Below are 21,815 nucleotides of genomic sequence, written 5' to 3' on the forward strand. Positions count from 1 at the left end.
TTTGGTGACCCGATTTTTGCCTTGATGGTTGAAGACTGTCACTGTTTTCCTTTTTTGTTGTATCGAGATGCTACTTGAGCATCAACTGTTACCTACTGAAGTATTAGCATCATCTAGAAAAACTAGAAATATTTTGATTTGATATTCGAGTACATACTTCGTATTTCGAGTATGAGTATCTACTGAGTTTTATTTATATCAACCATTGTCAAACAACTGATCGAACGTTTTTTCGATAGAACTTCCTTCGCACCAAAAGTATAATGTAACATATTCAGCATTTTCGAGTTGAGTCTTTTCTTCACACAATTTTGTGATGACCTAATCAACATTTACGAACAACACGTATATCACCTTGGATTGGTGCAGTGTAATTAATACTAAAAATAACTGTATTGTATCTCCAAAATTATCTGCGAAAATCGAGTGAGCCGTCCCATCAATTTTTAATGATTAACAATTTACCATGCTTACAATAACTTTAAAACGTCTGCAAGATCTCAAAGTATTCATTTCTGCAACTCTTGAGTTATTCAATAAAATAAATTGACTGATCCATATATTTTTTTAAGTCACTGTAAAGGCAAATCTAAAAAATTGGTCTAAAGAGTTTAGACAGTACTTCCCTCGCTGTCAGAAACGTGACGACTGCATGTCTATTGTTTTTTTTTCGCAGTGGATTTCAAAGCATTCGGTTTTGTAGTTCCTGAGTAAATCAATAAAATAAATTTACGCATTCATTAATTTTTTTGAGTCACCCTGTATATACAAATCCCAAAAATATGAATGGAGTGATAACTAACGAGTACAGACTCATCATATTTTGTACAGTTTAGATAGGATTTAGTCGGCAAACTTTCGAGCTGACGTCATCAATTTTTTTGAGGGGATAAGCAAATATATTTTGACTAAACATTTATTATGCTCTTTATAACCTTAAAACATCTTTGTAATTGGTTTTGTAATTCCTGAGTAAATCAGTAAAATACATTTACTCATTCATTAATTTTTTTGAGTCACCCTGTATATGCAAATCCAAAAAATATTAATGGAGTGATATATCACAAGTACATACTCATCACATTTTGCACATTCTAGATAGAATTTATTCGGCAAACTTTTGAACTAACGTCATCAAGTTTTTGAAGGGGATAACCAAATATATTTTGACTAAAGATTTATGTATTTATTATGTAATTGGGTTATTACCCGTTGGACACTGTAATCAATAATAATAATAATAATAATAATGATGCTCTTTATAGCCTTAAAACATCTGCAACATTTCAAAACATTCAGGTTAGCAGATTCAAAATTAAATTTCAAAATGTTGTTTAATAATTTTGATTTTTTTCCAAAAATCTGGACGTTTCGGGTAGAAACTCAATTCGGAGTCGTAAAACACTATGTTATTTGATACGATTTAAAACCGATTTACTATGTACAATTTTGAAGTGACGTCATCGCATTAGTGGTGGGGATGATTAGACAAATTTTGGTTAGCGTTTTACCACAGCATAGATAACAATCAGTAGGGACGGCTCGCCGTTTTTCGTGACCCGTTTTCGTTGGTGGTCGTTCGCTTTATGACCGAATGAGGGCGCCCAACTGACGTCTAAAATATTTGAAATTTGGCAGTTTTGTTACAATATTTTTGCCGGTTTTGCTTGTTTAAGACTGCTTTTCCAGTAGAATTGTACAAATAGTATAAAAATGTAATTTTCACAATAAAAGGTAAAAATCTTCGTCCGATGAATTTTCATACAGGATCCCTGTTGTGCGCCTGCCTTATTCTCTCCCTCGTGTTTGGAATTCTTGGAAAAGATAGTAAACATAACACACTTTTTGTTTAAAAAGTCGTCGCAAACGAACAACAACGGTGGTTATGAAATAAATATAAAAAATTTATTATATATGATTCCGTTGTTGTAAAATTTAATATAAAAGTAATAAGAAACAAACTACACGTAACAAAAAATTATATAAGCAGACCTTCACTCAATAAACAATTTTTTTATTCATCATGTATATATATTTTTTTTTTTGACCTACACAATCTTGAGTTTTATTTTGAGACGTTGCTTAACCCATAAGCAGTCGCGCGTGGGTAAAAATGACCCAAGCCGTACATTTTGTCAAATATCTTTTTTCGCTTAATCCCTATGGACTTCCGGTTTCATGAATTCCTTAATTATTCTTACCTGCGTCGACCCATACCAATTACCTGCACTTTATGCGAGTCGACAAATATGTATTTTTTTTTGTAATATTTTTTTTTAAATAAAAATTTTACTTTATATGATATTACGCTTACGGGTTAAGCTGTTAGGTAAAATGCGTTTTTTTCGTAAAATTTTTGAAATTATTAAACAATTTAACAGGTGCTGTTCTTATTTTTATATTTATTCTTGTATAAAGTAATTACCATAATTACATTATCATGCCTGTCTGTTTATTTCTCTACTTTTTTTTAGCTTTCTACATATATAAATAATATGGATACTTTCTTTAATAACTAAAAGAGTCTATTCTCGAAAAATATTTAGTCCTCATAAAATACTCCTTTACCTACGGTCCATTACAAAGTGTACCATTTCCGGATTAACATTTATGACTGTATAAGTAATAAAATAAAAACTGTAACAAATCATCGTGTTTATAATTTAAATATCGACTTTTTTTTCTTATTGCGATTCATGATTATACGATTTGAGCAAACTACACAGTTTGCAATATTGCGTACACGAATCAATTTTTGAAATTTTAAATGAAGTGATACTTTTTAAATTGGGTGGCGACATCTAGGAATAGTTTAGGCAACGACCATCCATGACGGCTTAAAATTCGGGTCAGAAAGAACAAAGGCGCCGACACGAGCTGTCCCTACTGATTGTTATCTATGCTGTGGTTTTACCATCTACATGATATTCCTAATATAAGTACAAAATTTCACAACAATCGGTCCAGTACTTTCGGAGATTATCTGTCTAATAAAAATCCGGGATGGCAGACAGACGGACAGACGGACAGACAGACGGAAATGGGAGACCTATTTCTTCGTCTTCTAGGGATCATGAAAGATCGAGAAAACGTAAAAGTAGAGAGTTGGCCGACGGATTCGATTACAATACTTCCTTTGCTTACGCTCGGGAAGTAAAAATATGAATGCAATGATAAATTACGAATACATACTGATGATATTTTGCACATTTTAGATAGGATTTATTCGGCAAAATTTTGAGATGACGTCATCAAGTTTTTGGGCTTGATAAACAGATATATTTTGAAAAGCTACCATGCTTACAGTAACTTCGAAACGTCTACGATATTTCAAAATATTCAGTTTTGCAATTCTTGATTCAGTCAATAAAATAAATTGACCCAGTGATTAATTGTTTTGGGACACCCCGTTTAAGCAAAACTAAAAAAATATTAATGCAGTGATAAATCACAAGTAAAAACTAATCATATTTTGCACATTTCAGATAGGATTTATTCAGCAAAATTTTCAGGTGACGTCATCAATTTTTTAGGGAGAATGAACAAATACATTTTAATCAAAAAATTACCATGCTTATGATAACATTAAAGCATCTCCAAGATTTCAGAACATTTGGTTTTGCAGTTCCTGATTAAATCAATAAAATTAATTCACCCATTCATTAATTTTTTTGAGTCACCCTATATAAGCAAATCTAAAAAATATGAATGGAATAATAAATCACAAGTATAGACTCATCCTACTTTGGACATTTTAGATAGGATTCATTTGGCAAATTTTGGGCTGACGGCATCAATTTTTTGGAGAGGATAAGTAAATATATTTTGAATAAAAATTTATTATGCTTATCATATGTTTAAAACATCTGCAAGTTTTCAAAGCATTCGGTTTTGCAGATTCAAAATTAAGTTGTAGGTGAAACGAAGTTCACCGGGTCAGCTAGTCAATAATAAAAACCTAAGAAAGCAAAAAATGGATAATTCTGAAGATCTTGGCATTTTCAGATAACCTGTGCGCTACTAACCAGAAAAATAGCACTTTTTTTATAATTATCTCCACATTAAAGCCGCACTTTCCTATTGAGTACACGAAAAATAATATTAAACGCGAAATTTTAATTTGTTACACACAATAGAAATACGTATCAAACTCCGTTAAATCGTTTTTACAATTTAATTCAGGTCATTGACGTAAATTTAGTTTTCAGGTTGTTTAATGCAGCACTATAATTATTATATTATAATATAGAGATTGTACAACACATTTTTTTTAAATACACGAATTATACGAATAAAATTAAAAAATATTAGCGATTCTTCGTGCTTTTATGCTGAATTCCACTAGTTCTACTCACCGAGTGACGTCACTGCGCGAGCTGGTTTAATTTTGAGCCGCACGAGTATCATACCTAAAGAATTATTATATCATGGTGTACTGGTGTAAATATATAGAGAGAGTATGCCGTGTACCTTCCATATACCAAAGTGTGACCAACATCTCCCGGGTGAGAGGAGTGAGGCGCGAGAGGTTTACTATACTGCAGTACATTGGCTGACGAGTTTCAATTTCATACAATTTCAAGAAAAACAAAAAATACTGGTTTTTAAACAAAATGTGTGGTTAATACACTTCCCACACGTTCGCGTATCTGGTCTTTGCAAACATCCACTAAAATCTATAACAATGACAAATGTGTTAAAACCATTGATCTAATAAAGGAGTGGATGGAGCCTTGTATACGTTTCCATACGCGAGCGAATGTAATCAACATAAGAAAGAAATAGCTAGAGCCGTTATGCATCAGTGGGGAAAGGACGGCTGACCACGTATCACGTTGTTACATCAGTCGGCTTATCGTGGTGCCGGGGATTCCAAGTAAGGGCGGTTTCCTTGACATTGAACCGGGACTTTCAAATAATAAAAAAAAAACAACAGATAAGTCAAGTGTACAACTGAACTGGGTCCTTTGGTACGCTGAAACCCTCCGAAGCAGGTATGAAGCTCAATATCTCCTTCTGGGGTGTTGACCATTTTCGTCACGCAGGGTTTTTTTTTGGGTACCGTCGTCTTTCTTTGGCCGAGCCAGGTTTACGCTTCCGGGGTACCTTAGACCGGCGACACCTCTACCTTCGCTGAGACAAGATCCCGTCTTCGAAGTGCGTTAGACCGGCGATACCCCTATCTTCGCCCGAGCCAAGACTCCGTCTCCGGGGTGCGATAGCCTGTCGATACCTATCTTGTGGCTTGTAGGAAGACCTCCTGTCGACACCCACCTTCGTCAGATAAGCCTTGAGACTCCCCCTTTTCCCTTTTCTTCGAGAGTTATTAGTTTTTTTTTTCCTGAAGTGTAGTTAGTAGTTATTGAGTTATTGTAGTTGAGTTGTAAATTGTAAAAGTTAAAGCTTTAACTTCGTGGGTTCCCTTAAAGTGTTTTGGGACCGCGATTTTAATTGTTAATTCGTTTTAATTATTTGTTCCTCGCAATTTCGATTGTTAACTAGTAACTGATTAAAGTAGGAATTGGGTCGGGACATTTTCCAGTAGTTGTTGGTCCTGGCCCTGAATCTATTTCAACAATACTGGTGGCGCCCATAATATTTACAACAAAGAGCCCTCCCTCCTCTCTGGGTAAGTCGGCAAAAGTGTCTGTTAAAACATCAGAAAACAGGGTCGTAACAACGTGCTGGGTGGCAAGAAACGCTTCATTTGAACGGGAATTAATACGTTTTCTTACGAATTTGTTCAAACAATCAATTATAACAAACGTCTGTTAATGAAAACTATACTTTTACAGTTTATATTAAAATTATGTGTAATGTAAAACAACAAAAATCGTGTTAAGTGGTGGAGGTAGTCTTTTAATAAAATGAAATGTATACAGAATCTACAATATATTACGAATTCAGTTAGTAACTTAATACAATAATCTTCTACAAGTTAACAAGTCTTGTAGTGTATGTTCATTGGTAATTCTGAAATTTTTAGGATAAAAGTAATTACATTTTCGATAAAAGTGACAGGGTGCCTAATTAAATTAAACATATTAAATTGTGTGGAATTTTCTACAAAAATCTATTTTCTAAATCCACGTACAAATAACTAAAACAATAATCAATAAATATAAAATTCCCTCTTTTTGTAGCAATAATCTGTTTTTTTCGTAACTCGGAATGCTTAGGGAATCTAACAAATGTTTTAAATAATTTACGAAATCCTTCGTCTGTGAATGTGATTATTAGAGAGCGGATTTCTGTCGGGCTAGGCAAGGCCAAACTCGGTACGGCTCGTATGGTCGTGGACAGTGAATTTAGTCCACCCAATTTCTTTGACAGAAAAAAACTCTAAATTAGCCCTTAGATCTTTCTAACCTTTTTTTGTCATTTTGACATAAAGGGGCAAACTAATTTACATTTGTCTTTCATAGCACTTCTGAGAAGTTGAAAAATTAAAGTAAAACAGGTACGACACGGCCTAAATTTAGTAGCTAAATTTTCGCTTTAAATAACTCCTTCTAACAAACATGCACTCCAACGAAGCTAATTATTATCTGCTGATAATTAAGCCTGCTATCATACCTGGTTCTCGGATTAGAAATCAATGCAAGACCAAACAGAAAACAATTTCAAATTATAAAAAAAACTCAAAAAACTTTATTACATGCAGCACAGGTAGGTATTTAGAAAACAACAGTCATAATATTCTATTTTTCTGGCACGTGTAACATGACCCTACAGAAATCCATGCCCACATGGTGACAGATGTTTCGCTTTGTTGACATGTTTGAAGAATACATCGTATGTTTCGAGGCCTCTATACTTTTAATTTGCCATTTAGCAAGATTGAAAGATTTGTCGTTTAGAAAATAACTCCAACACTCTTCAGCCTACAGGAGTTGTTGTAAAACAAACCCAATCTCTATACTGTATGGTTTCCAAGTCCTTGTTCCCTAATGCGTCGTCGGGCGACAGTTTACAGTAACATATTGAAAAACTGAGGATTAGCCCTCTCTTGTTTTAGAGATCCGGAGGGTGGTAATTCTGAATTTGTTTCTCAGAACACGATATTGCATACTCGCAGCCTAAAAAAATTTTACAAAATGGCTTCGGAAGCAATTCAAGACGAAATTTCAAAAATTGAGAATTCGCTCTCTTGTTTTGGAATTAAAGAGAGTGGAATAACAGAAATTAGTCGTCTTGAAATTAACGACGGCATCATCGCAACTTTGCACAAATGTTTCCAAAGTAATTCAGGATAAAATATTGAAAAATTGTGAATTCGCTTTCTATTGTTTTGCAGTTACAGAAGGTGGTAAATCCGAATTAGTCTTTCAGAATACAATGACTGCATACTCGCAGCATCATGAAAGTTTGCACAAGCGTTCTTTGGGTAATTCAAGACAAGATATTAAAAAATTGGGAATTCGCTATCTTTTGCTTTGAAGATACACAGAGTGGAATATCAGAAATTAGTCGTCCTGCAGTTAACGACTGCATAATCGCAGCATCATGAAACTTTGCATAAATGTTCCCGAGGCAATTCGGAACAAAATACTGAAAAATTGAAAATTCGCTTTCTCTTGTTTTGGAGATCCAAGTGGTGGTAATTCCGAATTAGTCTCTCAGAAAACAATTACTGCATACTCGCAGCATCATGAAACTTTGCACAAGTGTTGCCGAGGCAATTCAAGACGAAATACTAAAAAATTGAGAATTCGCCTTCTTGTGCTTTGAAGAAAGAGAGTGGAATAACAGAAATTGCATAATCGTAGCATCATAAAAATTTTCACAAATGTTCTGGAGGCAATTCAGGACCAAATGAAGAGACTAATTCGAAATTACCACTTTCTAGATCTCCAAAACAGGAGAGGGTTTATGCCCTCTTTTTTAATATTTTATAAGGAACATTTGTCTCAAGTTTTATTATATTATTACACTGCGATGATGCAGTCGTTACTTTCATGACGCCTGATGTGAAATATACCACTTTCTGGATTTCCAACAAGAGAGGAAAAACTCTCATTTTTTAGATTTTTTATTCTTAATTGCCTCGACAATATTTATATAAAGTTTTATAATGTTCCGCAAATGCACTCGTTACTTTCAGGACGACTCACTTCTGATATATCACAAAAGAGGACGAATTTTCAATTTTTTTATAATTTCTGCTGAATTGTCTAATGAAGATTTGTATTAAGTTCCATGATGCTGCGAGTGTGCACTCATTATTTTCTAAGACCTTAATTTAAAATTACCACTCTCTGGATCCCCAAAACAAGAGAGGGCGATTTCTAGGTTTTTTAATAATTTGTTCTGCATTGCCGCGGGAATATTTGAAGTTTTATCGCTCTGCGATTTTGCAGTTATTACTTTCAGGACGGTTAATTTCTGATAAACCACTATCTGAATCTCCAAAAGAAGAGAAGGCGAATTCTCAATGTTTTTTAATTTTTGATTTGTGTAATGTTTTATGATGCTACAATCATCCAAACCTCACTTTCAGGTTAGCTAATTTTTGATATACCGCTCTCTGGATCTCCAAAGCGAGTCCTCAATTTTGTAATAAGCTAATAAGTTGTCCTTAGTTATTTTGGCAGCGTTGTTGCAAAGTTGCAAAGTTTCGTTTTTAAAATTATCTTTCTCAATCTACTGAACAACTAGAAAAAATATGTATAACTTATGTTTTACTAATATTTTAGACATTCAACTAATCTACTTAGGAACTAGAACGATAAAATATAGTCGACGCACAATGAAAAAAACTACTTGGCAGTTTGTTTTCGTATATACCCACAATGTAATTATAGATTTTGAATCGTAAACATGGATTTTAGTAATTTATTTTAGTAAACATTATGTCACTTAACATTCTGACATATCAAATCACGTTGAGTTTAACGTTGTTAAGATTGTTTTCAAGAAAACAAAAGAAAAGATATTACGCACAAGCGCACTCACTGCTCAATCCTAACTTACGGTGATTATCGGCAATAATTATCATTAACCCAAACTGTTGGCGGGGAAATATATATTATCTGTTGAGGTTTAAAATTCAAATGTCAGCTTTGCTGACAATTAGTAGACTAATAACCTAAAAAAGGTGAAATTACTAGTATTCCATTACAATATAGAAGTCATTTTTTTCTTGGTTTTTTCATTGTGGGTTGACTTTATCAGGACTTATTTTTTGACGTACGTTTAGTTATTGAAAAAAACATTTGGTAGTGAGTAGTTTAGCGACACGAACAGAAAATGCTGGACCGGTCAATGCCATTCCATTGTCACAAAGTGTAAAACACCTTCACTAGTATTGTAACTTTTTTTTGCATTTTTGTCACGGCGAGAATACTGACACTAGATGCGACAAGATAATTCTTTTAAACTTCAAATGTCGAAATGGCAATAAGGCATAGACTACATCAAAATTTTCAAAATTATCTTAAGTCACAGTGTCTGTTAAGACGATTTTTATTGTTTTGATTTTCTGCGTGACTTGATAATTTAGATTCACATTTGGCATCAAAAGAAAGCTATGTATTTTAAAATTGTAACATAGTTGTTTGTCATATAATTTTTTATAAATATGTACTTAATTACTTTATTCTAATATAAAGTCTACTACATTTATGATTATCGCGAAGAATATCGCGACAGTCATTTTTGTGAGAAAGATCAGGTGTTTATGTTACGTTGCCGTAACAATGTTCATAACCAAACAACGATTATTAATTAAGAAAAGAAAAATAACTGGTAAGTACTTTCAAAGATTTTTTATCAACACTGTACAATTTATACTTTAAACTGTCTTAGAGCCGGGACTAATTTTAGTACTAAATTGTATGCGAGAAATTAGAACCAGTTCTAAATTCTTGTATACAAGCAATTTAGTACGAAAATTAGTCCCGTGTCAAACGGCTCTTAGAGATGAATTACTCTTGAACAAGCTGAACTCAACTCTTGTAGCCATTCCAACCATGCGTCCAGCAACGACGATTGGCGCTCACGGATACGATACCTAAATATACAGGGTGACTGGGGTATATTGTGCCAGATTTTAAAGGGTTACAATATGCATTATTTTGATTCTTAAAGTCTAATAACATTTTGGTCTAAAACCTATGGTTAAGTCAGAACTTTATGTGTCTCCACCGTTTGAGAACCACTGCACTATGTAATAATAAATTTTACCAAGTTGAGAAAATTAAATACTATTGTTAGTAATTTTATTTATTTTTAAACACCTTATTAAAGCAAATGCTCAAAATGAGCTCCATTCATTCTCACACAAGCATTGGCACGACGAATCTATTGCTGCTGCACTCGTTGGAGCATTTCCGGGTCCCCGCGAATGATATTGGTGGCTTCATAGATTCGTTGTCTGAGGTGATCTTCTGTTCTGATCTATTCTGTATAAACCAACGACTTCATGTGGCCCCAAAAGAAAAAATCTAGTGGATTCAAATCGGGAGATCTGGCAGGCCAACGCTGAGCCCCGCCTCGCCCGATCCACCTTTCAGGGAATTGAACATTTAAAAACTGCCGTACCAGACGGCTAAAATGAGGTGGCGCCCCATCATGTAGAAACCACATACTTTCCCGGATATGTAGCGGCACTTCTTCCAACAATTCTTGTAAATTTCTTCTTCGCCAATAAATGGCACCCGTTAACCGCGGGGGTAGTTCAAAAGGTCCTATAAGATAATTGTTTACAATACCGGCCCATAGATTAATTGAAAACTCCTGCTGAAAACGGGTTTGTCTTATGGCATGCGGATTTTCATCTGCCCAAACGTGAACGTTGTGATAATTAAAAATTCCCCGACGCGTAAATCCTGCCTCGTCTGATGCCAAAATAATACGAGGAAAGTCGGGATTTTCTTCTACCTTTCGTAGAAACCAACTACAAAATGCAAAACGGGGTTGATAATCAGCTGGAGATAGAGCTTTTACACGCTGAACGTGGTATGGATATAATAACTGTTCTCGTAGTGTTCTCCAAATGGTCCATTGAGAGACATTAAATCGTTTGGCAAGGCATCTTGTACTAATTCCAGGGTCATCATGTACAGCATCCAACACCTCTTCTTCAATGTTGACAATTCGCTGAGGGAGTTGTGGACCTCGTTCGACTCTTCTAGGTAACAAGGAACCCGTCTCTTGGAGTCGCTGGTGCAGATCTTGAAACATTCTTCTTGAGGGTAACCGTCGGTGAGGGAAACGAGTGCCATACAAACGCACTGCCACACGGGCTACTCCGCGTGCCTCTCCATAAATTAAATGAATGTCCGCTAATTCTCTAAGTGAATACCCATTGACATCCATCTTAAATTTATTAAAACATGTTCACAGATGCTTTGACAAATTGTCAAACAGGAGTATTATTTTATTATTGAATTTATTGTCATGGTTTCTAATAAAACAACTGTAAAAATTTCAATATATCAGGTGAATTCCAGCGGTTTCCAACCGATGGGCTATGAAATTTGTGTATTCTATAACTCTTTTGGAATAAGTCTGAGCTGTAAATGTTATTAAGGTTTTTTACTCAAAATAATGCAAACTAGCACCCCTTAAAATCTGTCACAATAAACCCCAGTCAGGCTGTATAATAACCAAAAATCACATCTATTTAAATACTGACCCAGCAAATTATTATTATTCCAGGAATACACGGTATTGAAGTTGATAAAATGGATAAACTAAGCAACAAAGCCAACAGGTATAATTTACTTTGCCATGACGCATTTTCGTAACAATTAAATATATGTCAATTATTTATTTATCTTAGTACTTACTATTGAAATGGATGCGAAAAAAACAATATGTTTTACTAATAAATAAATACATGTTTTCGAATAACCAACCATTACTACTTATTCGGCAGAAAAATTGCCAAAGGATAAAAAAGGATAGTACCTATACCCAAAAAAGACGGCAGTCAGAGAAAGAGGCAAGAAGTTAGTGAGGGAAGTTTAGAAGGTTACAGAGGTAGGGAGTACTATCGACGGAGAGGAAACAGAAACAAGGAAGCTGGAAGGGGTGAGGAAATGGCAGGGGTGCAACGAGGGATATATGCAGAAATAGATAAGGTTACAAGGGCAGGGGAGGAAACAGAGGCAGGAGAGAATACTTAGATCGGGAGCAAAGTAGAACCGCAGCCACAAATGAAATGAGGGTGTACGCTAGCACATTTAACGTTACTGTATACCACCATTTTTAAAAAGATTTTTAATTGTGCTTTTTCTGTGTGTGTTTAATTTGTGCTGTGTTATTTTGTATTATTAAATAAGTACATTGAAATCAAACTCATTTTTTATTATTGTATTTAATTAACTCGGAATTACCTACTTTGACGACACTGAACTATGAGAATCGTCGTTTTTCTCAGGTAAATCTTTAATAGGGGAGAAAAACACGGTACGAATACATCTGTGGGATTATGGCAATACGGAAACACATCTATTTCAAAAATATAACTAGGTATGTTTCTGGAAACATTAATTGTAAAACTAACTTTTAATAGAAAATAATTATGTATTTGACGTAAAGAAAAATTGAAGTACTTTATCTACCGTTGCTAAAGTGTTGTTTTATTTATACTTGCAGTTTTGAATATAATAAAGCACTCTTTAACGTTTGCTACAGAAAAAAACGTTCTTAGGCTTAATTCTTGTTTTAGAGAGTGTAGATTTGAACTATTTAAATGTGTAAATGAATGCAAAATTTTTACATCACAGAAAAGGAATGAAATATTATGTTTTGTAAAAACAAGCATAATTATTATGTCATTTCATTATTTATAATGAAACACAAACACTGGTTTTTTGTATGGAAAGATTGTGTCGAAGATGGCAAATACCTATATATGTATGTATGTATCTCATTTTGTACCATACTTTAAATAAAACACGATCAAAAACAGGCATGGATTTTTGACTGTTTGTCTGTAATCCTTGCATTTTCAATTCAAACATTTAAATTGATGGTAATGTGTTGAATATTCTACTAAAAACAAATCTTCAAAAATCCCGGCTATCTTTGATTGTGTTTTATTGCTCTCTTGGTATTTTAAAATCTTAGTTAATCAGTACCACGATAAAGTAAATTCTTACAAATAAAAATGTAAGTCATATGGTGGGTATAAAATATTGGATTTGTAGGTTTTAATACTGGAGTAAAAAATATATTTCAAGATTGTGGCGTTGAATGATCCGGCTCGAAGGACCACAATGTAGCATCGCGCCGTGATGCGACTCAAAAGAACAAAATGTTGCGCCGTGATTCGACTCGTAGGACCAAATGTAGCTTCACGCCATCGTAATCGTAAATAAAAGAGTGGATTTTCTTATCATAATCAGTACATTAATAATAAGTATGTAAATACAAGTCACAAATATATATTTGAATCGTCGCGCCCATATCGCTGTCGCGTACGGTACCCTTTCCAATCATGCCTGTCCTGTATACTGGAGATAGCGCCCTCCATCCAGTAGGTGGCTGGGTGGAGTGAGTACCTTGAGCCTTAAAGTTCCTAGATATATATCTAGGGACTTTACTTAAGCTGGGTACGGATTCGTCCTGCCGTGGAACTAATAAAGGCCGTACCGAACAAATACAAAACGTTAAAACATGGGTCACGACTGTTAGTAACACTGTGTTTACTATTTTATGGGTTCCAGTTTTGATCGAATTGAAATCTCCAACTTTGTTTTTAATAAGGCAAATCAAAACTCCACTGTACTTTTGAAGTACATATTTCTACTTTTTACTTAATATTTATAAAAACAGTAACATCCTCAGGCCAAGTTGAACATTTTAGCTGTTTCTTCGTGTCAAAAAGCTAAAGATGTTACGTAATATTCAGCTTTGACGTAGGTATTTATAAAACTGAACAAAATGAGAATTCAAAATGTTTCTAATTTTGCATAGGTACAGAAAAATGTAGATATGACAATAAAATCTTGTGTTTATTGTTTACAACACAATAAAAGCGTCAGTGTAAAGTAAGAAAATGCTAAATAATCTACACACTCTGTGTTTTACAATTTATCCTTCAACATATATACACCAACACCCAAAATCTACCTTATCAGCTTCAATTAATGGCAATTAAAGACTTAAAGTAAATCCTTATTACAATTTTATCTACTGAAAACCAATCCTGATGAATTTATGGAAAAGTCAACAAACGTAAGTTTTCAGATATTAATTTATTTATTTAATATATATATATATATATATATATATATATGTTAACAAATACAAGAAATAAATTAATCTTTCTCAGAATAAACCATATTCAAAACAAATGAGCTTGGTTGAAGTAAAAAAGCAACAGTGTTAAAACTTTACCAGAAGATGTTAATAAAAAAGTGTCAATAACAGCAATCAAGGGGGGCAGCTCAGGTTTGTATTGTTTCTTGTTGTTTTAACATCACTTACTAGGCATATCAGTAATCATAACGTCTTTAAATTCCTGTATTTTCAAGCAGTCTAAAAACTGTTAAAAAGTCTGAAGGAATTCTTCTGGGTTCTGTGCATTTATTAAATTAACTTTCAATATTATCTTTTTGGAGTTCAAGAATGAATTTAATCCTCAAATTAAGACCCAAATATCGAGTACAACTTATCGCACCGCACTTTTTTTCATTTCATCACCATTACATGCAGATATTTTAACATTGCAGAATATTATGCTATTTTCTTGTGAATTAAAATCACGAGACAGTCTGTACATGCTCTATTTTCTAATTTAAATAACCCTTCCCAACTGCTAGTATCTATTCTAAAAATGTGTTGTTTTTTTCCTGGGCCGAAAACTAGGCCTTATCGTATAGGGTCCTTTGAGCGAAATTATTAACCATGAACCTTCAAGTGGTTTTTACTTACTTACTCGTTCTGTACCATTTAATGAGATTAAAGGACCACCGTTTTCCTTCTCAAGAGCAAAATACTCCATAAAGTTGGACACGATGTCCTGGGCACGGGAACTCAAACGTTGGCCCGTCATGTTGTAGACCAAACACGAACAAGAAATAAGATAACAAAACATAAAAAATAGGACAACGAAACAAGAATCCTAACAACCAACGAACTGTACGAAGAACTGAATAGAAAACTTGAATAGAACAACAAAAAACTGCGATTAACCACTCTGAGTAAAACCAAAAATGACAGTGACGTTTGATGAAAAATCGATGAATTATTATCAGTCACTAGATTGACTACATCAGTGCCTGTCGCACTACCCAAGCAGCAGACTGTCGTCTAATTCACGTCAATTTTTGGTCATAACTCGTCGGCGACGTCATTCGCCCAAAAAATCACGTGATAATGACGAGATTTTTATGACTTACTTCTGACGTCAATTAATGACGTCAAAAGCCGTCCTTTCTTGGTCATTTTTTTATAGATTATATGATCAGTTAGATGTGGATCGTCGTATTCTTTAAAAAGTGGCCTTCATAATGCTTAATTATCTTTAGATAAAAAAAAAACAACGGCTTTATTAGAAATACACCAAAGACAAGTTTTTTCATCTAATAATTTCTAATCAAATAATTCTTTCTGAAAACTTGTTTATACTCTGGAAGTGTTATTTTGTAAGTACCTGCTTGGCAAATTATAAATAGAACTTCCGGGGTTGAGCGTATAATAGTGAAAAGACCCCACGACACAAACAAAGTCATAAAAATTCTTTGTCCATTGTCCCTAAAACGGGACAAGGTTTTGAAGAATTCCTTCGTCGAATTTTGATTTTATAAAGACGTTTATAAAGTGATGATGGTTACCAAAAAAATTAGAGAGTGATTTAATATTTAGTTTTATTAAATTTATTTCATCTAATGAAAAAATAATGCTCAACTTCCGTATTTACCATACAATACATCAGATGTTTGAGGCGTGCATTCGGACTGTCCCTTTTTTCGGTATTTATGTTTATTGCACTTCACAGTGAAGCATCCCAATATTTCCAGTTGGTTCTCAACTGCCGAAACTTTCTCGTGTATCCGTTACTCACTTCATTTTTAACGCAGTTTTGTGAAAATTTCTGTACAGTGTGGGTTATACTTATTTACACTAGGTAAGTTAATATCTAATAAAGTAATCATTTTAATTTTTACATGTTTCTGTTATTTTTGATAACAGTACGTAGATAACAAAAGCAGTTTTTTTAAGAAAGACCACCATTAATCACTGAAGATACTCCCACTGATTATGAAGAACTTACGGTGATTGTTTTTGAAAATGAGGCGCCATAAAAAAAAGGTATATTACTGCAATTATTTATGTACTAATGCTAATGAACATAGTTTTATTCTAGATTTGAAACAAATACAAAACACATGTGCGAAACGAAAGAAATGCTAAAGGAAACGAGTGAAAAAATCTCCAACATGGAAACGTCATCAAATCTGACAACTGAAAAAGAAAACAAAAATAGAAGTTATGCCGCCAAGACCACACCTAAACAAATTTTGACGAATTACAAGATTATCTTTGCCTATTAGAATAAGCAGATTTCTTTGTAAGTTAAAAAAATACAATGAATTCATATATACATATAACATAATTGTTCCGGCTCGAGGGACCAATGTTCCGGCTTGAAGTGCCAATGTTTCGTACAATCCGAATCGTAGTACCAACGTTTTTTGTAATCCGGTTCATACGACCATGTATGGTTTTCCGAATTGTACCTTGATATTGCTCGAAGGACCTTTGTTTGTTATAATTGAAATAATGGACAGCGTTCGGTTTTGATGTTTAATATAGGACGGTTACAGAAGTACTACTGTTACAGTGCTATTTACAAAAACAGGTAAAGATACCCAAAAGGGTCAGTGGCCGCTTCCGGAAATGCAACACATAATATTGGATATTATATACAGGTAGATGCCTGTAATAGGTACTATGATATTTTTGATAACTTACTATACATTGCACATTTCGCTTCATTGTAAAAAGTATTGACAACGAGATTTTCCTGATAGGCTATATATATATACGTTTTTGTCAATGCAACCATTTTACGATTATCCGTTAGATTCCAGTAAATTTAGCATTTTTAAAATGCAGAATTTGTCTTCTGCTTAAGCTGTAATCCCTTAAATTTAATAATTTGGCTATTATTGCCCATAGACGAAAAAATAATTGCATTTCCATTAATCCACGCACTCTAATGGGTTTTTCTTTTCAGTGCAATAAATTAAGGCAAACTTAAAAAAGTTAGGTTATTAATATGATTGTTAAAACATAATTAATTCTTAACGGTACTTTTTTGTGTGTTGAGGACAGTCAAGTCGTCGTGAATTAGAAAGTTTTACAGTGTATTTTCAAAGCAAGTAACTTCAACAATGCGATTCAACTGTCTTTTCCCTTTATTCTAATTTTTTTTTTATATATATTTTTTGTAAATAGATTTGTTTGTGTTTTTAAGACTGATTTATAATTTATTATAGTTTTCTTATAATATTCTTTGTAACTAAATAGATTTCTTTGTGTTTTTAAAACATATTTTATTGCAACGTTTATTTTTGATTATATATTGTATATTATCCTTTTTTTTGTTTATAGTAATTTGACTCGTAATTACCTGTATGTAGATTTGTTTGTGTTCTTAAAAGTAGTTTATCATTAATTTGTTTAATTGACATATATTTTTTTATTTGTTTATTGAAGTTGTCAGTGTTGGTTGTACAGAATTGTAGTAAATTTAATTTTTTTACACTAATTTGTTTTAACTTTAATTAATACATATTTTGTTTTGGGGTTTACCTGGTGATTATAACGAATTATAATATTTTATTTAAGGTAAATAACATAAAAATATAAAAGTATTTCAGCGTTTTATTTATTGCATATTTTTTTCTAAAAATCAAAATATAAAAAACGTCTTAAAATGGACAATAAATGCCGTCTATAAGACGTCAGTACATCACGTCAATAGTTCGTTACAAAATGACGACTCTAAGACGTCAGTACATCACGTCAATAGTTCGTCAGAAAATGACGTCATCTGGACGAGACATTTGACCGTCATTGGTACGTCAATATCACGTGAAATCTTTGGTCACTATGACGTAATTGATGACCATTTATTCACGTGAAAAAGACGACATCATGTTGCCTGGGTATGTGGACGCATTTATTACGTATTTTATCTTTTTCTAATTCAAGGAACTTTGTGGAAGAGAATAACTGACGTAGAGCGTAATTTGGCCTAATTTCGGTAGACATACTATTTGTCTGGCTCTTCGTTTTTGTAATCCTTAAAACAAAGATTCTTATGGTAGGTGCTGTCTGAGCTTGTATGATACTTCGGTCACGTGTGTCAAAAGATACATGAATTCAACTATATCACAGGCAAATACACTATTGTCACAGAAAACACTCGCAAAATTAGTCGTAAAAGCGTTGACAATATCTTGCGAAGTTGACACAAAGGTCAATTCTGCTGGTATGATAGGCGATTTTCGTTTGGCTTTTACAGAGGACCACAACTTTTTAGCATCATGTTTGATTGAGTTTTTCGCCGTTTTCAACAAATCTTATATTATTCTATGTGGCTTTACATTCTTATTTCCTTCCTAAGAATTTTGACTCTGTCTAAATGAAGTAAACTTTTCGTTTTACGGTATATATTCCACATAACCGTTCGAATGAATGAAGAAGTACATGTTTTGGGTATGTCAATGAATAGCATAAAAAGAGACGGACTGCGGATAACGAAGAAAGAAGAGTTTTTTTGTGAGCCGTGTCAGCTGGGCAAAGCGCATCGGGTAGAACATATTTGTATTGCGATGGTTATCCTCATGTGCCAAAACAACTTCGAAATAAACCGGATGCCAAAGCCAAGAAAACAATCTTTGTCGGGTATCAAGGAGACTCTTCAAACTATCGGCTTTATGATCCAGAAAAGCGAGCAGTGTTTGTGTCACGAGATGTCATGTTCAATGAGAGCAATCAAGACAGTACGTTACTACCAATTGTAGATGAAAATGCGAACATGGAATTTAAGATTCATACAATACAACAACCACCTATCCATGAAGTAGACAGTGATGATGATGAGGCAGAAGTTAACATCGAACAGCAGCTATCCAGGGACAGGAAAGATGAAGAAGTACATCAGTCAATTCAAGTTGAGGGAAGGTGTCTACGAGACTGTACTACTCTTCGAAAACCAGCAAGGTATGAATTTGATTTTATACGATGCTCCAAGTTGTTACAGGGATGCAGTCTCTTGTCTTGTACGAAAGCACTTGAAGATAACTATTGATGAGGCGCTTAAAGCTCATGAAGATCATCACACTTGTTGTTCCGAGGTGGAAAAATCAAAATCCTATCGATTCAAATTGGGTATTCAAAATTGTGTGGGAGACGACAAGGAAAATTCGTAGGTTCAAGGCACGACTAGACGGCTAGAAATTTTAGGCACCAATATGGGATCAAATACACGGAAACATTTTCGCCGGTCATACGCTATGACTCTCTTCGTGTATTTCTTGCAACTGTGGCCCATGAAGACCTTGAAATGACACAGTCTGATGTTTGAACAGCCTTTTTACATGGAAAGCTCAAAAAAGAGATTTTTATGGAACCGCCAAAAGGGCTGGAAATCGATCTTTCACTAGTCTGCAAATTAAAGAAATCATTGTACGGGCTGAAGCAAGCAAACCAAAGGTTTATTAACTTTCTTAAGGACTTTAGTTTTATAGAAAGTGATGCGGATCCTTGTGTGTTTCGTGGAACTATTGACAATGAAAGTGCTCTACTCGCATTATTTGTTGATGATGGACCTATTGTGTCGAAGTCAAGTCCAATTTTGTGTAAAAGTCTTAAGTCAATGAAACAGACTTTTGACATTACTATTGGCAATCAACCTTGTTTAGTAGGTGTAGAAATTAAACGTGACAACATTAAAAAGAAAATGTTTATACAGCAGTATGCTTACACATGTAAAATTATTGATAAATTTGAATGAACGATGCTAAAGGTCTGACTGTTCCTGCCGATCCACACTACACTTTGTTAGTAGATAATGAAACATGAGTATCACAAAGGCAAAAAGTTGTTGCCTTAAGTACAACCGAATCTGAATATGTAGCCGCCATGACAGCAACAAAAGAGGCAATCTGACTGAAAAACCTAATCCGTGATGTGAGGTACTGTTCTGAATTTAATGTATTAAATTCAACTAGTAACCAAAGTACAATTCTATTAGCTAAAAATCCTGAGTATCACAAACGTACTAAACATATCGATGTTAGGCATCATTTTTTGCGAGAAAAAGTTTTCGAAGAAGAAACTGAAATTGTATATGTTCCCACAGAAGAACAATATCAGATATGTTCACCAAAGCGTTAACTAAGGATAGATTCACTTATTTGCGTTCAAAACTTAGCGTGGTTAATAAATAAATTGTTGCAGGCACTAAAACAGCGGGAGTGTTGAGAATGTTTAGCGCGCTTGCTAATAGAATGTAAGACTGCGTATGGCATGTTATGTTCTGTGTTTTACGAATAAAGCTCAAGTTTTGTTTTCTGTAATTACTGTTTCAAGAACTTAATCTCCATCTTAACCCACAATTGAAACAAGAATAACATAAAATATTCAGTAAATACTTACTATGATTGTTAACATCCCAATGGCCAGCAAGATAACCACATACTTCCGACTTTGTTAAATGACAATGAAAATCCATTAACAATGCCGCATTTGTAGACAGCGATACCAAAAATGGTTGAATTTTCCCCAAATTCGAAAATGGAATGCACTCAACTAATGTATTGGCATCACTGAAACAGAAATGAATCATAATATTTCCGTCATATATTATTAGTAATACACTTTAAAAAATTGGTCCAAAGAGTTTAGACAGTACTTCCCTCGCTGTCGGAAACATGACGACTGCAAGCCTATTATGTTTTTTTTTCGCATTAAATTTCAAAGCATTCGGTTTTATTGTTCTTGATTAAATCAATAAAATAAATTTGCGCATTCATTAAATTTTTTGAGTCACCCTGTATATCCAAATCTAAAAAATATGAATCGAATGATAAATTACAAGAAGAGACTCATCATATTTTGTACATTTTAGATAGGATTATTCGGCAAACCTTTGAGCTGACGTCATCAATTTTTTGGAGGGGATAAGCAAATATATTATATTTTTACTAAAAATTTATTATGCTCTTTATAACCTTAAAACATTTGCAAGATTTCAAAGCATTTGGTTCTGTAGTTTCTGATTAAATCAATGAAATAAATTTACCCATTCATTAATTTTTTGGGTCACCCCGTATATGCATATCCAAAAAATATGAATGGATTGATAAATCACAAGAAGAGACTCATCATATTTTGTACATTTTAGATAGGATTTATTCAGCAAAATTTTAGGGTGACGTCCTCAATTTTTTGGAGGGGATAACTAAATATACTGTGATTAAAATTGTATCATGCTTATCATAACTGTAAACTATCTGCAAGATTTCAAAGCATTTGGTTTTGTAGATTTCAAATTAAATATCAAAATATTGTCTCCTAATTTTGATTTTTTTTCCAAAAATCTGGACGTTTCGGGTAAAATCTCAATTCGGAGTCATAAACTACATGTGTAAGACTATGTTATTTGATACAAATTAAAACCCAAATACTATGTACAATTTTGAAGTGACGTCATCACATTAGTGGTGGGGATGATCAGACAAATTTTGGTTGGCGTTTTACCATCTACATGTTATACCTAATATAAATACAAAATTTGATAACAATCGGTCCACTACTTTCGGAGATTATCTGTCTAATAAAAATCC

General features: G+C 33.7%; 1 protein-coding gene across 2 annotated transcripts in view; it reads right to left on the reverse strand.

The window, feature by feature from the left end:
* LOC135120900 (MPN domain-containing protein CG4751-like) overlaps positions 1-21,815 on the reverse strand; it is a 121,506-nt gene that overhangs the window by 39,037 nt on the left and 60,654 nt on the right. For both annotated transcript variants that reach the window (XM_064045236.1, XM_064045230.1), the window contains one exon: positions 20,626-20,795. In XM_064045236.1, coding sequence (XP_063901306.1) covers positions 20,626-20,795 — 170 coding nt within the window. The remainder of the gene's footprint in view (positions 1-20,625; positions 20,796-21,815) is intronic.

This window comes from Zophobas morio, unplaced genomic scaffold, assembly GCF_036711695.1.
Source record: "Zophobas morio isolate AGI-343-1 ecotype UQ-CSIRO unplaced genomic scaffold, CSIRO_AGI_Zmor_V1 ptg000005l, whole genome shotgun sequence".
NCBI classification, from domain to species: domain Eukaryota; kingdom Metazoa; phylum Arthropoda; class Insecta; order Coleoptera; family Tenebrionidae; genus Zophobas; species Zophobas morio.